The sequence below is a fragment of the Salvelinus fontinalis genome, chromosome 13, assembly GCF_029448725.1.
Source record: "Salvelinus fontinalis isolate EN_2023a chromosome 13, ASM2944872v1, whole genome shotgun sequence".
NCBI lineage: Eukaryota > Metazoa > Chordata > Actinopteri > Salmoniformes > Salmonidae > Salvelinus > Salvelinus fontinalis.
This window is the reverse complement of record NC_074677.1, coordinates 36,673,234-36,694,893: the sequence shown is the minus strand read 5'-3', so window position 1 is coordinate 36,694,893 and position 21,660 is coordinate 36,673,234. Positions and strand designations below refer to the sequence as shown.

Here is a 21,660-nt window from a genome sequence, read left to right as displayed (position 1 = left end):
GTCTAGTTTCCATGGCAATCTGGCGTCACGACTTTAAGGTAACTCACGAAGCTCTGTTTGTTCATTATGGGATTATCTATCAGATATCTACACAATGTATACAAAAGTATGTGGACACCGCTTCAAGTTAGTGGATTTGTCTATTTCAGCCACACTTTGCTGACAGGTATGTAAAATCGAGCACACAGCCATGCAATCTCCATAGACAAACATTGGCAGTAGAATGGCCTTACTGAAGAGCTCAGTGAGTGACTTTCAATGTGGTACCGTCATAGGATGCCACCTTTCCAACAAGTCAGTTTGTCAAATTTCTGCCCTGCTAGAGCTGCCCCGGTCAACTGTAAGTGCCTGTTATTGTGAAGTGGATGCTTCCTCGGAGCAACAAACAGTGCTGAAGCGCGTAGCGAGTAAAAATGATCTGTCCCCGGATGCAACACTCACTACTGAGTTCCAAACTGCCTCTGGAAGCAATGTCAGCACAATAACTGTTCATTGGGAGTTTCATGAAATGGGTTTCCATGGCCGAGCAGCTGCACACAAGCCTAAGATCACCATTCACAATGCCAAGTGTTGGCTTGAGGGGTGTAAAGCTTGCCCCTATTGGACTCTGGAGCAGTGAAAATGTGTTCTCTGGAGTGATGACTCACGGGTGACCATCTGACAGTCCGACGGACGAATCTGGGTTTGGCGGAAGCCAGGAGAAAACGTTACCTGCCCGAATGCATAGTGCCAACTGTAAAGTTTGGTGGAGGAATAATGGTCTGGGGCTGTTTTTCATGGTCCAGTCTAGGCCCCTTAGTTCTAGTGAAGGGAAATCTTAACGCTACAGCGTACAATGACATTCTAGACAATTCTGTGCTTCCAACTTTGTGGCAACAGTTTGGGGAAGGCCCTTTCCTGTTTCAGCATGACAATGCCCCCGTTTACAAAGCAAGGTCCATACCGAAATAGTTTGTTGAGATCGGGGTGGAAGAACTTGACTGGCCTGCACAGAGCCTTGACTTCAACTCCATCGAACACCTTTGGGATGAATTGGAACGCCGACTGCAAACCACGTCTAATTGCCCAACATCAGTGCCCGACCTCACTAATTTTCTTGTGGCTGAATGGAAGCAAGTCCCCACAGCAATGTTCCAACATCTAGTCGAAAGCCTTCCCGGAAGAGCTGTCTGTCTGTCAAGTGATTAGTGATGCACTGGTGTGACATTTTATATTAGACAGATACACAGATTCAAAGAAATGTAAACTGTGTAGGTAGCCCTATCCACACCACAAATAATAATTATGTTTGCAATGTTTTCAACATTTGTAAATAGATGTGCTCTAAAGGCTAATGTGAAGGGCTGAAATGATGTGCAAGTAGTCTACAACTCCACTCAGATGACAATTCAGAAAATTATTGTAGGAGTCTAGGAGAGTGTTATAAGAGGGTTTGTGCCTGTTCAAGGTCAAATCATGACCTTAGTGATCTTCAGGTCGGAAAGTCGGAATTCTAGAAAGATGCCCGAGTTCCCGACTTGGAATTCTGAGTTGGATGACTATTCAAAACTATTTTCCCCAGTCAGAGCTCGTTTTCTCCCCGAGTTCCCAGTTGTCTTGAACGCACTGAAGTCTGAGATTTCCGAGTTCCCAGTTGTTTTGAAAGCAGCATCAGTATCATTTAGGAGTGATTGAGCAGACCTTTACAGAGCACTGCAGGAGGAGCTTGGGAGGTATGCACTGGCTGAGCTGCTGCAAAGAGGGTGAATATCATATCAGCCAGAGGGTGAGTCATCCTCTCGCTCACTGCCGTGATCCAGAGACGCAAACCCAAACATCAATCAAGCTCGCTCACCGCCCACACCTCAGTTACACCACCGCCTGTCTGACGAGAACCCCCAGCCCCTAACCTGATTGGATTGTCTCTGCACTGACATACCACCAGAGATAAGGGATGGAGGGAGGAATATTACTATATAAACTGTACACATAATGTATTGTAGAAAATGTAACAATCCATCTTAGTATTCAATGTCAGAACTTTACACGTCCATTCAGTCATCCACTGATAAAAATAAGGTTGTTAGTGACGTCACTTGGAACGCACAGAACGCACCCTTGAACATGTGACCGTGACGTATTCTATTTGGGTAGTGTAGCCGGAAGTATCAACGAGAGGAATATCTGAAGAAGAAAAGCTTTTGCATTACTTCTAAATCGAGAAGAAAAACAATAAAAATACATTCATTCTCGGACCATCAAGGAGCCTACCAGCATGTCGAATATGGAGAGTATCCTTTCGGAAATGTTTGCTAGCTACTACGTTAGATCCATTAAATTGCCACTAGGAAATTTAGACAAAGTGAAAGGCCTGTTGTTTTAGTCTGTGACTCGTCTGAATATGAATTTCAAAAGCCATATATCAGGTTTCGATTCGTATTTATGCTTATAGTCTATACTTGGATGGCTTGGTGACAAAGATAAACGCTTGTTTGCTGTTATTGGTATTGTGCATCTGCCATGGGTATAACAATCAGTACAACACGTTTAGTAAACAAGCTTACTTTCGTCTGAAGACACCCATTGCCTGGTAGCATGGCTGGCATTTCCATTTTATTCACATGATTACATCACAGGTATTTTAGTTCTGTGGTGGGAGCACACCATCGATTAAGGTTTGTAAAGAGAGTACCAACAAGGGGCACAAATATTTGAAGCTTCAGTTATGTAGCTATGGCATTTTTGAAACCGTATTTAAATAGGCAATCAGCAGTCGCTACATCCAATTGTGGACTTGTAAATCAATGATATGTAGCCATTGATTCTTGAAGAATATAACTTATAAATGCCTCGAGCTGAGTTCAACTTTCCTACCCCATCAGAACCCAAAATATAACCTTGTTTTACTCCAATGTTTATAAACAAACACTGTAAAGCCTCAAAACATGGTTAAAACAATAATTTTGATATGGATGGTCAGTCCTAGCATCCATAGCTATGTCTATACGTTTTAGTGGTTACTTTTCTCCAGGCCCATCCCTCAGCTTTTTACCAAAACCTTTTGTTATTTTTGAATTGCTGATTGGCCCTTTAACTTCCCATCCCAGAGCATCTCTTCAATCTCAAGTTTGCAGCCAAAGAACTGCAACGAAGCTCTAAGAAATGTGACAAAGAGGAAAAGGCAGAGAAGGCCAAAGTCAAAAAAGTAAGTAGGCCTTTTACCTCTTTAGTCAATCCTCCAATCACCTCATCTTAGCTCTGAACATCTCAACTGAGAATGTAGTGACTGAACCTTTATCCTCACCGTAGGCTATCCAAAAAGGAAATGTGGAAGTGGCACGGATCCATGCGGAAAACGCCATCAGACAGAAGAACCAGTCGGTCAACTTCCTAAGGATGAGTGCTAGGATTGATGCAGTGGCCGCCAGGGTCCAAACAGCAGTCACAATGAACAAGGTGCAGTTGTTTTACATACCTACGTCCTACAAGACTTCATACAACGACATTCTTGGTTTGAGACATTGATTCTGCTTAAGATGGGCCCACTTTTACTTTGAAGGGAAAATTTGGTGCAATATCTGTAAAAGAGTGCTAGGTTACTACTGCAACAATTGCTGGTTCCAACCACACAGCAAGGTACCTTTCTATTTTAGTAATGTTCGTTCATTCTACAGGTCACTAAATCTATGGCTGGAGTGGTGAAAGGCATGGATGCCACACTGAAGAGTATGAACCTGGAGAAGGTAGTGTGTGTGTGTGTGTGTGTGTGTGTGTGCACGCACTTGCTCCTAGTCAAATACATTAATTTGATAGTTGTCACACTTATGACGGTATACATGTTATGTTCTTCACCATCTGAGAGGGAAATTTGTTAATGAATGTCTGATCTCTCTAGATCTCCGGCCTCATGGACAAGTTTGAGCATCAATTTGAGACGTTAGATGTACAGACCGCTCAAATGGAGGACACCATGAGTAGCACAACCACACTAACCACCCCACAGGTAATGATGCTTTTCTGGGCTCCTGCTAGACAGACCTTTGGTCTTTGACCATATCTGTGGCCTTTGATCTTCAAGTCTGTAACATTAAATACATATAAGTGCAGATCATGACAAGATACATTTATTGAGATTAGTTTATTCTGCTCTGTTCACAATCAATGGAGACTAACAGTCAGCGACGTGTGTTTCAGAATCAAGTGGATTCACTGATGCACGAATTGGCTGATGAAGCAGGGTAAGAATTCTTTATTTTGTGGTTCTCTATTGTTGAAAAAAAAGTGTGTCTTTTTAAAAGTGAGAATTAATGCATATCAATTTGTGTGTAGGTTGGACCTGAACATGGAACTCCCACAGGGACAGACTGGATCAGTGGGCACCAGTGTAGCGTCAGCAGAGCAGGTACAGGAACAGGCCCTAAACAACAGCTATTATAAACCCTACCACACTTTCAATTGTCTACTAAACACGATCTTTCAAATAAATGATTGGGATAATAGAGCAATGATAACAATGCTGATATGATTATACTAGCTTTATCTTAGGCTTGCAAAAAAGGGTCCTTAGCCCCAACCCCTGCCCCTTCTCACACAAGAATGAAAATGTTGAGTTTTTAGAGATCTGTAACATTGCCTGTTATCTTTTGTTCTCAGGATGAGCTGTCTTCAAGGCTTGCCAAACTCCGAGACCAAATGTAAAGAAAGAACTCAGTCTGAGACCTCAACTGCAGAGCTTCAGGTTACAAGACCTGCTCTGTTCTTTTCATAATGTCTTCGTCTCACTCCTTTAGTTTTTCTCTTTGATGATTCTACTGTATCCTGTTTGAGAGGCTTGAACTTGGGTCCTTATTGGTGTTCTTAATTTACTGTTGTATATAGAGAGTATCAAGTTACAGGAATATTAGCCACCCGCCTATGAACACTAAAACAAAGACTTATTGGTTATGGAAAATGAATTCAATCTTTGAAATAATATATATTATAACTGGGATGGTTGCGTCTGCGACTGATGCTTTTTGTACGTCCATTTTTTGTGTGTGTTGTAGTTTGGCAGGCCTCTTGTCTTAAGAGGAAAGTGCAATGTTATATTTGTTTCTTTCTGGTGTCTCTCCTTTTAGACATTTTCTCATACAATAATTTATTCACGTGAAAAATTATGTTTAAAAAATCTCATATCCTGTATCAGAACAGCATTGTTTTAAGGAGATATTGGTTGGTTGATTCTTACATTTGATTGATAACTCTTGGGATGTCATTTTTTTGTCCACACTGATTAGGTTATTAGATAATACAATTTTATAACACTTTTAACCTATTGTACCATTATCTTTTTCAGTCTCATTTCCATGTGTCTCACCCTATGTGTGTATGCAACCAATGTTGAAAATAATAGGGTTTAAAGATGAAAATATTGAATGCATGTCTGACATGTCAACATTGCATACATTACAAAAAACATCCCCTAGATTTGACACTCTGGAACTGACTGGAACACACCCACTTTTCCCCCCATGGCATCTTTCACCCACGCGTTTCCATTGCTTTGGTATAATTTTATTGACCTCTTTATTGCATCTATTCTTGGGCCACGTGAAGTGGCCCCTCCCCGCTGGTAGTCACGTGAAATATGTTGAAGAAGCTTTAGCAAAACGGTACAGTATAAAGATAGGCATAAACTACTCCAATAAAAGCCCATATAACGCTTGTAGGTGATGTTGGCTAGCTAAGCACATGTGCATTAACGTCATCGGGTCTAACGGGCGTCTGGCGCCGAACTGAACATGTGCAGGCCGTCAAAACAAAGACACTCCTTTGATATAAAGTTGTTTTTGATTAAATAAAAACGTGTCAGTTTGTCACTTTCACAAGGTTGGAGTAATAACATGTTCAACTACTTAAGACATTGGCTCCAATCTAGGTTGTGCCAACTAAAAAATAATTGGTCACTTCTCTCATTGACCTCTCAAATCCCAAATCCCAGCCTGCTTCGCAAGCATTCCCGGAAGTCTCGCGATGTTTGCAAACTGTTGCTGTAGCTAGCTACTCAAGTAACCAAATATTTACAACTTTTTTCTGTTTTATTTTACGGACCTCGACCAGTCCTTTCAGGTGATAAAGCATCAGATGACCCGTCGGTTGTATAATTAAGGAATAAGACCCAAGGGGTTGAATGCTGATTGGCTGACCGCTATGGTATATCAGACTGTATACCACGTGTATGACAAAACATTTATTTTTACTGCTCTAATTACATTGGTAACCAGTTTATAATAGCAACAAGGCACATTTACATTACATTACATTTAAGTCATTTAGCAGACGCTCTTATCCAGCACCTTGGGGGTTTGTGGAATATGGCCAATATACCACGGCTAAGGGCTGTATCCAGGCACTCTGCATTGCATTGTGCATAAGAACAGCCCTTAGCTGTTCTTATTGGCCATATATCACAACACCTCCTGCCTTATTGCCTAATTATACCGCAGTGTGGGAAACACATATTAACGCCCATTGTGTACGTTGTCCATGCAACGTCAATGGGCCGCGTGGTGCATTCTGGGTGATTGTGGGACATTAGCATGAATTTCGTCAACAAGAAGTACAACATAAATACAGAGCTGTGATATAATTAACTTGTTCTCTGAAATATGGTAAAGGTTTGTAATCGTGACATTGCGTACTTTTGAGGAAAACAGGCAGGTTTCTTGACACATGCCACTTTTAAAACAACTGGGAAATCTCAGACTTCAGTGCTTTCAAGAGTCAAGACAATTGGGAACTCTGGGGGGGGGGGGAACTAGCTCTGACTGGGAAATGTCGGTTTGAAAGGTCATCCAACTCGGGCATTTTTATAGAGCTCCGGCTTTCTGACCTGAAGGACACTGACATCATGATTTGACCTCGTTTTTTCCCAGAGTTCCCAGTTATTTTGAACACGGCATGAGAAATCGAGAAAAAAACGAGATATTTGACCATGATGTCATTGTCATTCAGGTCTGAAAGCCGGAGCTCTAGAAAGAGGCCGGAATTGGAATTCCGAGTTTGATGACTGTTCAAATCGATTTTTTCCCTGTCGGAGCTCTTTTTTTTCAGAGTTCCCAGTTTTGAACGCGGTACCAGTTGTCTTGAAAGCACCATCATACCCTGACTTTGAGAATGGATTGCGTGATGATTAGCTTAGCAAACGCGTGACGCAGCATGACAATGTGAACACGATTGGTCGACAGTCTGCTAGGTGAGGCGATCCTCCATTCCTTTCCTATTTTATTTTTTTATTTCACCTTTATTTAACCAGGTAGGCCAGTTGAGAACAAGTTCTCATTTACAACTGCGACCTGGCCAAGATAAAGCAGTAAGACAAAAAACAACACAGAGTTAAACATAGGATAAACAAAAGTACACTCAATAACACAATAGAAAAATCTATATACAGTGTGTGCAAATGGAGTAAGGAGGTAAGGCAATAAATAGGCCATAGTGGCGAAGTTATTACAATTTAGCAAATTAACACTGAAGTGATAGATGTGCAGATGATGATGTGCAAGTAGAAATACTGGTGTGCAAAAAAAGTAAATAAAAACAATATGGGGATGAGGTAGGTAGTTGGGTGGGCTATTTACAGATGAGCTATGTACAGCTGCAGCGATCAGTAAGCTGATCAGATAGCTGATGCTTAAAGTTAGTGAGGGAGATATAAGTCTCCAACTTCAGTGATTTTTGCAATTCGTTCCAGTCATTGGCAGCAGAGAACTGGGAGGAAAGGTGGCCAAAGTGGGTGTTGGCCTTGGGGATGACCAGTGAGATATACCTGCTGGAGCGCGTGTTACGGGTGGGTGTTGTTATGGTGACCAGTGAGCTGAGATAAGGGGATTCCTATCTTCTACTTTTTCTAATAGAGTACCGCAGTATGAGTCATAATAGCTATTTCGCTTGTGCTCAGAGCCAGGGCATGTATTTATCTACATTTAGTTCAATGGAAATGGCTGCCGTTTTACGGGCTCCTAACCAATTGTGCTATTGTTTGTTTTTTTGCGTTATTTGTAACATAATGTTTCTGCCACTGTCTCTTATGACCGAAAAGGGCTTCTGGATATCAGAACAGCGATTACTCACCTCGTACCGGACAAAGATTTTTTCTTTAACGAGTCGGACACAAAGGATTTACTTCAGACACTGGACGAGGCCCAAATCCCCGTCATTCGCATGAAGAAGAGACAAGATATAGGGGTCTTAGGTCGGATGCCTTGTAAGAATCCGACAGCGAGTGGGTAACCCAACTCTAGAATCAGTCCTATTAGCCAACGTGCAATCACTGGATAATAAACAGGATGAGCTCTGATACAAGACTATCCTACCAACGGGATATTAAAAACTGTAATATCTTATGTTTCACAGTCGTGGCTGAAAGACAACATGGATAACACACAGCTGGCTGGGTTTTCCGTGCATTGGCAAGATAGAACAGCTGCCTCCAGTAAGATAAGGGGTGGCAGTCTGTGTCTATTTGACAATAACAGCTAGTGCACGAAATCTAATATTAATGAAGTCTCAAGGTTTTGCTTGCCTGAGGTAGAGTATCTCATGATAAATTGTAGACCACACTATTTACCAAGAGAGTTTTCATCTATATTTTTTGTAGTTGTCTATTTACCACCACAAACCAATGCTGGCACTAAGACCACACTCAATGAGCTGTATAAGGCCATAAACAAACAAGAAAATGTTCATCCAGAGGCGGCACTCTTAGTGGCCGTGGACTTTAATGCAGGGAAACTTAAATCTATTTTACCTCATTTCTACCAGCATGTTACATGTGCAACCAGAGGAAAAAAAACTCTAGACCACCTTTACTCCACACACAGAGATGCGTACAAAGCTCTTCCTCGCCCTCCATTTGGCAAATCTGACAATAACTCTATCCTCCTGATTCCTGCTTACAAGCAAAAACTAAAGCAGGGTGTACCAGTGACTCGCTCAATACGGAAGTGGTCAGATGATGCAGACGATAAGCTACGTGACTGTTTTTCTAGCACAGACTGGAATTTGTTCCGGAATTCTTATGATGGCATTGGGGAGTACACCACATCAGTCACTGGCTTCATCAGTAAGTGCATCGATGACGTCGTCCCCACAGTAACCGTACATTCATACCCCAACCAGAAGCCATGGATTATAAGCAACATCCGCACTGAGCTAAAGAGTAGAGCTGCCGCTTTCAAGGAGCGGGACTAACCTGGATGCTTATAAAAAATCTCACAATGCCCTCCGACGAACCATCAAACAGGCAAAGCGTCAATACAGGACTAAGATTGAATCCAAATACACCGGCTCCGACACTCGTCGGATTGGCAGGGCTTGCAAACTATTACGGACTACAAAGGGAAGAACAGCCGCGAGCTGCCCAGACGAGCTAAATTACTTCTATGCGCGCTTTGAGGCAAGTGTAATACCCTTGGTAGAACCAAGTATTGAATTTATTTGTTATAATTAATTAGTAATGTAAAAGTGAATAGGTTGGTTTACTTTCAAGTTTTGACCAGTAAGGTTGCTTGTTAAGCTGTGGCCAATGGGAGTTGACCTGGTTAACTGGAGGCCTGTGAAAAAAGAGAGAGACGTTGAGAAAAGGATGGACCGTTGGGGAAGAAAAATGATAAAAGATGACGATAAAAATAGAACAAAACCCATACCTATCAAGTTTTGAAGGGAATACGGATTTTTTTTTACCCCCTTTCCCCCCACCCCCCCCCCCCTATCCAGTTGTTAGTAGTTACTGTCTTGTCTCATCACTACAACTCCCGTACGGGCTCGGGAGAGACGAAGGTCGAGAGCCATGCGTCCTCCGAAACACAATCCAACCAAGCCGCACTGCTTCTTAACACAGCGCGCATCCAACCCGGAAGCCAGCCACACCAATGTGTCGGAGGAAACACCGTACACCTAGCAACCTGGTCAGTGTGCACTGCGCCCGGCTCGCCACAGGAGTCGCTAGTGCGCGAAGAGACAAGGATATCCCTACCGGCCAAACCCTCCCTAACCCGGACGGCGCTAGGCCAATTGTGCGTCGCCCCATGGACCTCCCGGTCGCGGCCGGCTGCGACAGAGCCTGGGCTCGAACCCAGAGTCTCTGGTGGCACAGCTAGCCTTAGACCACTGCGCCACCCGGGAGGCCCGGGAAATACTGATTTTATTTGATAAGAGAGTTATCATTTTGTTAAGAAAGACTTAGTAAAGAAGCTACCGTCTCATCGTTTAGGTATTTGACAGCCTTGAGGTTAAGCAACGGGGTTAAGCAAGCTTGAAATAAGTTGGACATGGGTTGTGCACGACTCATTGGGGTTTATTATTTTAATTTCTTTTAATGTGGTGCATTGAAAATGTAATAATACACATCTTGAACCTTATGTATGCTGCGTTGGTGGAGTCATTTACTGTTTCAATTTAATTTAATGCATGGGAAAGCATATACTTATATAATAACAAAAATCTATAATCTTTTTTTTTACCCCAATTTCGTGGTGTCCAATTGGTAGTAACCAACCCAGAATCTCTGTTGGTACAGCTAGCACTGCGATGCAGTGCCTTAGACCACTGCACCATCCAGGAGTCTGGAAAAAAATCTATAATCATTCTATCTGAAGTTAATACCCTAGTTGTCATTACCCTAGATAATTTACAATAGGGATTCTTATTGGAGATGTCCTTCTCACCTAACATCCAATGCTGTTGAGATATTCTACATAAGTTAATATCGCGAGAGTCAAATTCGAGGTAAGAGGGTTACACAAGCAACACTGAAGCATGCATGCGAGCACCAGCTTTTCCGGACGACTGTGTGATCACGCTCTCCATAGCCGATGTGAGTAAGACCTTTAAACACATCAACATTTACAAGGCTGCAGGACCAGACGGATTACCAGGACGTGTACTCCGAGCACGCACTGACCACTGGCAAGTGTCTTTACTGACATTTTCAACCTGTCCCTGACCTAGTCTGTAATACCAACATGTTTCAAGCAGACCACCATAGCCCCTGTGCCCAATAACACCAACGTGACCTGCCTAAATGACTACCAACCCGTAGCACTCACGTCTGTAGCCATGAAGTGCTTTGAAAGGCTGGTCATGGCTCACATCAACACCATCATCCCAGAAACCCTAGACCCACTCCAATTTGCATACCGCCCCAACAGATCCACAGATGATGCTATCTCTATTGCACTCCACACTGCCCTTTCCCACCTGGACGAAAGGAACACCTATGTGAGAATGCTATTCATTGATTACAGCTCACTGTTCAACACCATAGTGCCCTAAAATCTCATCACTAAGCTAAGGACCCTGGGACTAAACACCTCCCTCTGCAACTGGATTCTGGACTTCCTTACGGGCCACCTCCAGGTGGTAAGGGTAGATAAGAACACATCTGCCACGCTGATCCTCAACACGGGGGCCCCTCAGGGGTGCGTGCTCAGTCCCCTCCTGTAGTCCCTGTTCACCCATGACTGCATGGCCAAGCACGACTCCAACACCATCATTACGTTTGCTGACGACACAACAGTGAGACAGCCTATAGGTAGGAGGTCAGAGAGCTGGCAGTGTTGTGCCAGGATAACATCCTCTCCCTCAATGTGATCAAGACAAAGGAGATGATCGTAGACTACAGGAAAAGGGGCTGTAGTGGAGGAGATTGAGAGCTTCAAATTCCTTGGTGTCCACATCACCAACGAACTGTCATGGTCCAAACACACCAAGACAGACGTGAAGAGGGCACAACAATGCCTATTCCCCCTCAAGAAACTGAAAAGATTTGGCATGGGTCCTCAGATCCTCAAAAATGTATACCGCTGCACCATCAAGAGCATGCTGACTGGCTGCATCACCGCCTGGTATGGCAACTGCTTGGCCTCCGACCGCAAGGAACCCCTCCCCCCATTTTTACACTGCTGCTACTCTGTTTATTATCTAAGCATAGTCACTTTAAACTCTACCAACATGTACATAAACTCAGCAAAAAAAGAAACATCCTCTCACTGTCAACTGCGTTTATTTTCAGGAAAATTGACATGTGTAAATATTTGTATGAACATAACAAGATTGAACAACTGAGACATAAACTGAACAAGTTCCACAGACATGTGACTAACAGAAATTGAATAATGTGTCCCTGAACAAAGGGGGGGTCAACAGTAACAGTCAATATCTGGTGTGTCCACCAGCTGCATTAAGTACTGCAGTGCATCTCCTCATGGACTGCACCAGATTTGCCAGTTCTTGTTGTGAGATGTCACCCCACTCTTCCACCAAGGTACCTGCAAGTTCCCAGACATTTCTGGGGGGAATGGCCCTAGCCCTCACCCTCCGATCCAACAGGTTCCAGACGTGCTCAATGGGATTGAGATCCAGGCTCGTCGCTGGCCATGGCAGAGCACTGACATTCCTGTCTTACAGGAAATTATGCACAGAACGAGCAGTATGGCTGGTGGCATTGTCATGCTGGAGGGTCATGTCAGGATGAGCCTGCAGGAAGGGTACCACATGAGGGAGGAGGATGTCTTCCCTGTAACGCACAACGTTGAGATTGCCTGCAATGACAACAAGCTCAGTCCGATGACGCTGTGACACACCGCCCCAGACCATGACGGACCTCCACCTCCAAATCGATCCCGCTCCAGAGTACAGGCCTCGGTGTAACACTCATTCCTTTGACAATAAACGTGAATCCGACCATCACCCCTGGTGAGACAAAACCACGACTCGTCAGTGAAGAGCACTTTTTGCCAGTCCTGTCTGGTCCGGCGACGGTGGCTTTGTGCCCATAGGTGACGTTGTTGCCGGTGATGTCTGGGGAGGACCTGCCGTACAACAGGCCTACAAGCCGCAGTCCAGCCTCTCACGGAGGGAGGGATTGTGCATTCCTGGTGTAACTCAGGCAGTTGTTGTTGCCATCCTGTACCTGTCCTGCAGGTGTGATGTTCAGATGTACCGATCCTGTGCAGGTGTTGTTACACGTGGTCTGCCACTGCGAGGACAATCAGCTGTCCATCTTGTCTCCCTGTAGCGCAGTCTTAGGCATCTCACAGTACAGACAATGCAATTTATTGCCCTGGCCACATCTACAGTCCTCATGCCTCCTTGCCTAACACACATTCACACAGATGAGCAGGGACTCTGGGCATCTTTCTTTTGGTGTTTTTCAGAGTCAGTAGCAAGGCCTCTTTAGTGTCCTAAGTTTTCATAACTGTGACCTTAATTGCCTACCGTCTGTAAGCGTCTTAGCAACTGTTCCGCAGGTGCATGTTCATTAATTGTTTATGGTCAATTGAACACGCATGGGAAACAGTGTTTAAACCCTTTTTCTGAACAAGGCAAGTCAGTTAAGAACAAATTCTTATTTTCAATGACGGCCTACGAACAGTGGGTTAACTGCCTTGTTCGGGGGCAGAATGACAGATTTTTATCTTGCCAGCTCTGGGATTCAATCTTGCAACCTTTGGGTTACTAGTCCAACGCTCTAACCACTAGGCTACCTGCCTCTAGGCGACCCTTTACAATGAAGATCTTCTTAAAATTGCATTGTTGGTTAAGGGCTTGTAAGTAAGCATTTCGCTGTAAGGTCTACACCTGTTTTTACAGCGCATGTGATAAATACAATTTGATTTGATTTGATAAAACCCAGTGTTCAAACAAGGAAATGGTTCCAATCGTTTTCCCATCATACATTTTTCCCATAGGGGATTTTAGAAACACTTAATAAGGGCTGTGCTTCGTGTAGGCTTACCTTGGAGTGATGTTTTGATAACCGCTAAATCTCTGTAGGACAAGGTGATTTATCAATATATTTGCCTGTATTTACCCCCCCAAAAATGGAACGCTAATTATCTGCAAATGTGGCTATCATAAAGAACAACAAATGCCATGATGATCTGGATGAGACTGCCTAATCGAGGCAAAGGTAAGAACCTCTGGATTAACTATCTAATGTTAGCTAAATGTAGTAATTCATAAATTGGCTTTATTTCTTTAAATGGACAATTCTGTGAACTGTCTAGTGCAAGTTTAAATTGATACAATACCTGTTAGCAATGTTTCCTAAAACATGTTTTGGCACTGAGGAAATGTCAGGTCTGCTGAGCACAAACATGAAAGTTGTGAAAATTCTGTCCAACTTCTGGCGCGTGTTTACTGTGATCACTGAGGCTGTACTTGCTTTAAGTTACAGTTTTAAGTGTCCAAGTAGGCTACTGTGGCTATTTGATCATAATGTAGGCCTAACAAAGTGGCCTACCATCAAAAATAATGGACAAAAATGCATCCCATAATATTTTAAAAGTGAAATAGCTGTTCTATCATTCAGCCTACACTAGCAGAACAAGTGTGGTGTTCAATGTAGGCCTACAGACTTTTGAAAAAACATGCAGAGCTTGACATTAAACCTGTTTATCCACTTGTCCTTCAGACAAGGTGACTGAAAATGTTGTGTTGTTTGATGCAAGAAACCACTTTACAAAATCAAATGAATTATTATTCCCATACCATTATTACAGAGAATCAGATAAATTATGCTACCTGCTGCCTATTGTCTACTTAGTCTTGAATAAGCTGTCTCAAAATACAACACTGCCCCTTTATGATGTAAAAAAAGCTCTTGCTTTTCAAAGATGCACACGTTTTGTGATCTTGTAGGAAGTAATCACTCCCTTATTGTTGACTACATATGATCTATAACTGGGCTAATAACTCACTAACTAGCAAAGAATATGAACAAATGTGCACAGGTGCCTACATGCAGCACTCCCTTTGATCTCAAAACAAGCGCATCTACTCATGCTGTAAACACAGTCCAGTTCAAAGTGAATGGTTAATTGCATATAGGCTTACTGCAGTTCGATTGGTTATGGCATCTTGGTCTGTGTAGAATACTGTGTCGTGCCTGTCAATGCAATAGAATCCTACTCAAATGAGCTCTGCCTACGAGAAAATCTCTTGCACAGTTAGTTTTGCATACTAAGTCTTGCAAAGTTTGTTTTGTTTCGGTATGTTACATTGAAAGTGGCTAATATTGTGTTGATTCGAGCACAATTCCCCCAGTAGAGGGAAATGTTGATAATGTTAACTAAAGGGGAAAATTCTAGAAAGTTGAGTGAAGTTCAAGCTCCTGCTTCTCTGTGCGGCCTGATATTTCTTCTGCACAGCAGTCAGAGGGGAGCTGCTCTAATGGTTAAATAGGAAAATGGTTCCAATAGTTTTTCCAGCATTCATTTTTCCCATAGAGGATTTTAGAAACCCTTCAAATAATGGCTGTGTTTCATGTAGGCTTACCCTGATTTTACATTTTGATAACCATGTAAATCTCTCGGACAAGGTGACTTTTATCAATATATTCAGCTCTATTTACTCTCAGATTAGAAAATGCTAATTAGCATCAAAGTAGACATCATGCAAGACTACAAATCCCAGTCAGCTCCTGCACGTCAGCTCTAGCTGACACCTTTGCTAACAGATATTGTGTCAATTTAAATCTTGCACAAGACAGTTCACAGAACTGTCCATTTAAAGAAATGTAGCTGATTTATTCATGACAAAATGTATCTAACATTAGATAGCTAATCCAGAGATTCTTACCTTTGCCTCAATATGGATGTCTCGTCCAGATAATGATATTTCTAGTTCTTTATGATAGCCACATTAGCAGCTATGACAAATCTGTCGTTCTGCCCCTGAACAGGCAGTTAACCCACTGTTCCTAGGCCGTCATTGAAAATAAGAATTTGTTCTTAACTGACTTGCCTAGTTAAATAAAGGTAAAAAAATAAATAAAAAATAAATAAAAAATTAGCATTTCATTTTGATGGGGTAAATACAGGCGAATATATTGATAAATCACCTTGTCCTAGAGAGGTTTACATGATTATCAAAACATCATGCCAGGGTAAGCTTACATGAAATACAGACCTTATTTTAAGTGTTACTAAAATCCCATATGGGAAAAATGAATGATGTAAAAACAATTGTAACCATTTCCTTGTTTGACCGCAATGTTTTATGGGTATTATGACTGTGGTACTTTGATGTATATCTCCGGTATCCCCTCTTGCAGTGGTGGTGCAAATGCTTTCATTTACATTTTTCACATAGCCCAGATATACAGTATCTGGCCTGCTTGTCAAATAATCTTGATATCTATACTAAACATAAATATAAACGTAACATGCAACACTTTCTAAGATTGTACTAAGTTACAGTTCATATAAGAAATCAGTCAATTGAAAAAAATGAATGAGGCCCTAATCTATGGATTTCACATGACTGGGAATACAGATATGCATCTGTTGGTCACAGATACTGTACCTTTTAAATAAGAGTAGGGGCCTGGATCAGAAAACCAGCCAGTATCCAGTGTGACCACCATTTTCCTCATGCAGCGCGACACATCTCCTTCACATAGAGTTGATCAGGCTGTTGCTTGTGACCTGTGGTATGTTGTCTCACTCCTCTTCAATGGCTGTGTAAAGTTGCTGGATATTGGCGGGAAACTGGAACACGCTGTCATACACATCGATCCAGAGCATCCCAAACATGCTCAATGGGTGACATGTCTAGTGAATATGCAGGCCATGGAAGAACTGGGACATTTTCAGCTTCCATGAATTGTGTACAGATCCTAGTGACATGGGGCCGTGCATTATCTTGCTGAAACATGAGGTGATAGCGGCGGATGAATGGCACGACAATGGGTCTCATGATTTCGTCAAGGTATCTCTGTGCATTCTAATTGCCATCGATAAAATGCAATTGTGTTAGTTGTCCGTAGCTTATGCCTGCCCATAACATAACCCCCCAGCCACCATGGGGGCCGGTTAGAAGCACTGCCAAATCCTCTAAAACGATGTGAGAAATAAGCATTTCATTATCTGGTAACAGCTCTGGTGGACATTCCTGCAGTCAGCATACCATTTGCACGCTCCCTCAACTTGAGACATCTGTGGCATTATGTTGTGTGACAAAACTGCACATTTTACAGTGGCCTTTTATTGTCCCCAGCACAAGGGGCACCTGTGTAATGATCATGATATTTAATCAGCTTCTTGATATGTCACACCTGTCAGGTGGATGAATTATCTTGGCAGAGGATAAAATTCTCACTAACAGGGATGTAAACCAATTTGTGCACAAAATGTGAGAGAAATGTGAGAAAATATTTCTGGTGTCTTTTATTTCAGCTCATGAAATATGGGACCAAAACATTACATGTTGCATTTATATTTTTGTTCAGTGTAGATAATTGACTGGTATCATATAGCTAATATCATATGTTTGCTACATTACTGTTTAGTTTGGGTGATACTTACTAGCTACACCGGCTAATAACAAACGTTCCCACAAAACTAACGTTTTCCTAGGAATGTTCATGTGACCTTCAAGGAATATTTTCAAGAGATCATCCCCTTAATGTCAAATAGAATTTACCCAGAACATGATTACCATGTTCTCAGAATTTAAGATACTAATGTTCTAGACAATTTTCATGGGAAAGTTGCAAGAACATTCATATGTCCAGTTTTCTGTGGGTTAGAATAATATTCCATCAATGTCACACTAAACAAACACATAACATGGTTGCCATGTTCTCAGAATATAAAATATGAATAACCTAGACCAGTGGCCACCAATAGGGTTGGGCGAAATGACACATCATCCCATCGACCTGTCCAAACATAGTTGATGTCACGTTCCTGACCTTATTTCCTTTGTTTAGTCTTTGTTTAGTTGGTCAGGACGTGAGCTGGGTGGGTATATTCTATGTTATGTGTTTCATTGGTTTAGGGTTGTCTAATTGGCCTGATATGGTTCTCAATCAGAGGCAGGTGTTTTACGTTGTCTCTGATTGGGAACCATATTAAGGTAGGCTGTTCTCACTGTTTGTTTGTGGATGATTGTTCCTGTTCGTTGCGTTCTTTGTTTTATAGGTTCACATGTTCAGGACTGTAGCGTCGTTGGTTTCGTTTTGTTTATTGTTTTGTTCGTGTAAAAGAAGTATTCAAATAAATATGGATACATACCACGCTGCGCTTTGGTCCTCCTCTCCTTCATCCAACGACGAGAGTCGTTACAGTTGATATAAGATTGAATCATCTTAATTTTTTTACCTGGGGCAGGGGGATGTCGTTGAGTTGCCTAGCAATGCAGTAAACAATCTGTAATGCAGCCTGTGTCATGCACAGTGTCGACCCATCATTCAGGGCCTCACTTGAGCCCCAGCTGTTTAGCAAAATATATATATATATATACAGTGGGGAGAACAAGTATTTGAGACAGCCGATTTTGCAGGTTTTCCTACTTACAAAGCATGAAGAGGTCTGTAATTTTTATCATAGGTACACTTCACCTGTGAGAGACGGAATCTAAAACAAAAATCCAGAAAATCACATTGTATGATTTTTAAGTAATTAATTAGCATTTTATTGCATGACATAAGTTTTTGATCACCTACCAACCAGTAAGAATCATGTAGTAACCAAGTGTTAAACAAATCAAAATATATTTTAGATTGTTCAAAGTAGCCACCCTTTGCCTTGATCACAGCTTTGCCCACTATTGGCATTCTCTCAACCAGCTTCAGGAGGTAGTTATGTGGAATGCTTTAAAATTAACAGGTGTGCCTTGTTTAATTTGTGCAATTTCTTTCCTCCTTAATGCATTTGAGCCAATCAGTTGTGTTGTTACAAGGTAGGGATGGTATACAGAAGATAGCCCTATTTGGTAAAAGACCAAGTCCATATTATGGCAAGAACAGCTCAAATAAGCAAAAAGAAACGACAGTCAATCATTACTTTAAGACATGAAGGTCAATCAATCCATAACATTTCAAGAACTTTGAAAGTTTCTTCAGGTGCAGTCGCAAAAACCATCAAGCGCTATGAGGAAACTGGCTCTCATGAGGACCGCCACAGGAAACGAAGACCCAGAGTTACCTCTGCTGCAGAAGATAAGTTCATTAGAGTTAACTGCACTTCAGATTGCAGCCCAAATGAATGCTTCACAGAGTTCAAGTAACAGACATATCTCAACATCAATTGTTCAGAGGAGACTGTGTGAATCAGGCCTTTGTGGTCAAATTGCTGCAAAGAAACCACTACTAAAGGACACCAATAAGAAGAAGAGACTTGCTTGGGCCAAGAAACAGAAGCAATGGACATTAGACTGGTGGAAATCTGTCCTTTGGTCTGATGAGACCGCCATGTCTTTGTGAGAAGCAGAGTAGGTGAAAGGATGTTCTCTGTGTGGTCCCCACCGAGAAGCATGGACGAGGAGGTGTGATGGTGTGGGGGTGCTTTGCTGTTGACACTGTCTGTAATTTATTTATAAAATAAAGAAAAACCCTTGAATGAGTAGGTGTGTCCAAACTTTTGACTGGGACTGCACATATTTTGGGGGGAGGGGTGGCCTGTTTTGCATGTTATTTTGGCATTAATACGTGTCACATATCAGTTTTTTGCTTTCTTGAGTAAGGCAGCTCCAAAATGCAGGTGTTTTAGCCTAGCTCAGTGGTTTCTATGGTGGTGGGGCAGCTAGCGGAAATACAGAGCGTAGGAGTTAGTAATCTTCTCTAGTTGTGCTGTGATTGGCACAATGTTCTGTCACTCATGACACTACTTAAACCACAAAATCTATAGGGAGCGCTCGAAAATTCAAGCCCCTTGGGTGCTGCCATAGTTACATTAGAAGTGCCCATCCAAGAAGGATCAAGGTCATTGGCCACAAATAAAATGACGTCAAATCACGTTATATCTACCGTAGCTTTGATTGGACTGATCATGTCAACATCATACTTTCAAAATCTTAGCTAGCAAGCTAGCAGTCATCATCAGGAATCAAGTCGACAATCTACTGGCTAATCCTTTTCAATCCTTGTCATATGAAGATCAATTATGAGGAGAAATTACAGATAAAACGTATCAGTGCTCATCGGCTATTGAACATAAACATTACACAACAAGTTGGAAATCGCAAATTCAACAATGAGTGGTTTGGAAGGAATCAGTAGCTAACTGCAAGCATTGCAAAGCAATCACTAGCCTGCTATTCAGTGGAGTGGGTTTGTGCTCCAATTATGGGTTTTAAGGGTCTCTTTTCCAGGCTTAAAATGATAAACATTCAACATTGACCATGCTGTCAATATAGCATGACTTCTGCCCCATTCAAAACAACTTGAAACTCGGAACTGGGAAATCTCAGACCTCACTGTGTTCAATACAACTGGGAACTCTGTACAACTGGGAACTCACTGATGTCATGATTCAACTTTTTTCTTTTTTTCTCTCGAGTTCCCAGTTGTCTTGAAAGCACCATAAATCCAGAGAATGCCAGACTTTGATGACAAAGATTGTGCACAAAGGACCACCGTGCCACCTTCCTGTTCAAGTGAGCAAAACACAACAAGGTGAGTTAAAAAATGTATTGTATGCTGCTGCATAAGTTATGTAATATCCCCGGGATGTATACTGTAGCTAAGAAAGTAATATGTTGAGTGTATGTTTAGTAAGCTGTTGGTGGTGCACATGTAGCCTATATCCTGTTTTAGAGAAATGTCATCAGCGAATATAATAAGAGCTTTCATTGTCTGCTATATGCCCCTTTATTTATCTTATGGCTCTGACTTGGTGTACAGGGAGAATCCTGTAAGAACAGCCCATGTTCTGAATTCTGTCACTGTATCTTTCAAAAGTGCTGAACAAATGCTTATATTGACTACATCTGTCTTAGCTCACTCATTAATGTCTTAATCGGAATTACGAATAGCCTCTTAGCCGCTAGTCATCACCTTATGCATAGTTTGTAGATCTCAATTGTCAGTAGAAACCACATTTGTTTAAGGAAGTCAGCCATATCAGCTATAATTTTTTTAAAGGCAGTAAATGAGGCTGAATGAACTGTTTCGCTGACAGATAAGGCTCCACTGAAAGCCAGGTGTAGCAGTGCTAAGGTGTTGGCCCTAACAGTTTTGGGGCACTGTTTGTCCCCGTTATAGTGCAATTCATGTATTGTTTAGTGTTGTGTTGTGTAGTGTAGTGGCTTTGCTGGCATGCATCCCCCATTTTTATTATTGTTTCCCCAGCAAGATTTACAAGCTAAAATCGCCACTGGTCATGCAAAAAACACCGATTTAAAGTCTAATCATTAGAGTACAATATGGAAATCATCTTACCAATATTGTGTTTTCATATGGTGATATGCGGTACCGATAACTTTGAATGGTGCTTTGGAACCAAACCTTGTATGCCTACAGTGTGATATGAGACCCTTTTAATAGTGATTTCGGACAATTTCAACTGAGATCGAGTGTGCTTGTTCACCATAGAAGACATCACTGGGTGGTCTTCTTGGGAGAGCTAACTAAACAGTCACAATCAGTGCGCAACAGCTGGCTAGCGTAGAGCTCTCTTCCATTCCATCTGAACGTGTCTTCAGTAGGCCTACAGCAGGCAATATTGTTACCCCACTCTGCAGTCTATTAAAGCCAGAAAAGGTGAACATGCTTGTGTTCCTTGCCAGAAACCTTTAGGTTCTTCATTGCACTTTATCTTAAATAAGCATGCCCCATTCAACAAATGTAGAACCAGGAACAGATATAGCCCTTGGTTCTCTCCAGACCTGACTGCCCCTAACCAACACAAAAACATC

At 42.0% G+C, this 21,660-nt stretch overlaps 1 protein-coding gene across 1 annotated transcript; it reads left to right on the top strand.

The window, feature by feature from the left end:
* The first annotated feature begins 2,108 nt into the window (after positions 1–2,108).
* On the top strand, positions 2,109–5,289 carry LOC129868582 (charged multivesicular body protein 1b). Its single transcript, XM_055942689.1, has 8 exons — positions 2,109–2,270; positions 3,087–3,184; positions 3,289–3,435; positions 3,654–3,722; positions 3,875–3,982; positions 4,174–4,217; positions 4,309–4,381; positions 4,633–5,289. The coding sequence occupies exons 1-8, from the start codon at positions 2,255–2,257 to the stop codon at positions 4,675–4,677; spliced, it is 600 nt and encodes a 199-aa protein (XP_055798664.1). The 5' UTR covers positions 2,109–2,254; the 3' UTR covers positions 4,678–5,289.
* The last annotated feature ends 16,371 nt before the right edge of the window (positions 5,290–21,660 follow it).

Excerpts from the sequence above, each read along its gene's own strand:
- LOC129868582 (XM_055942689.1), top strand. Across the intron at positions 3,436-3,653 it reads CAGCAGTCACAATGAACAAG|GTCACTAAATCTATGGCTGG; the intron begins GTGCAGTTGTTT and ends TTCATTCTACAG. Across the intron at positions 4,382-4,632 it reads GTGTAGCGTCAGCAGAGCAG|GATGAGCTGTCTTCAAGGCT; the intron begins GTACAGGAACAG and ends TTTTGTTCTCAG.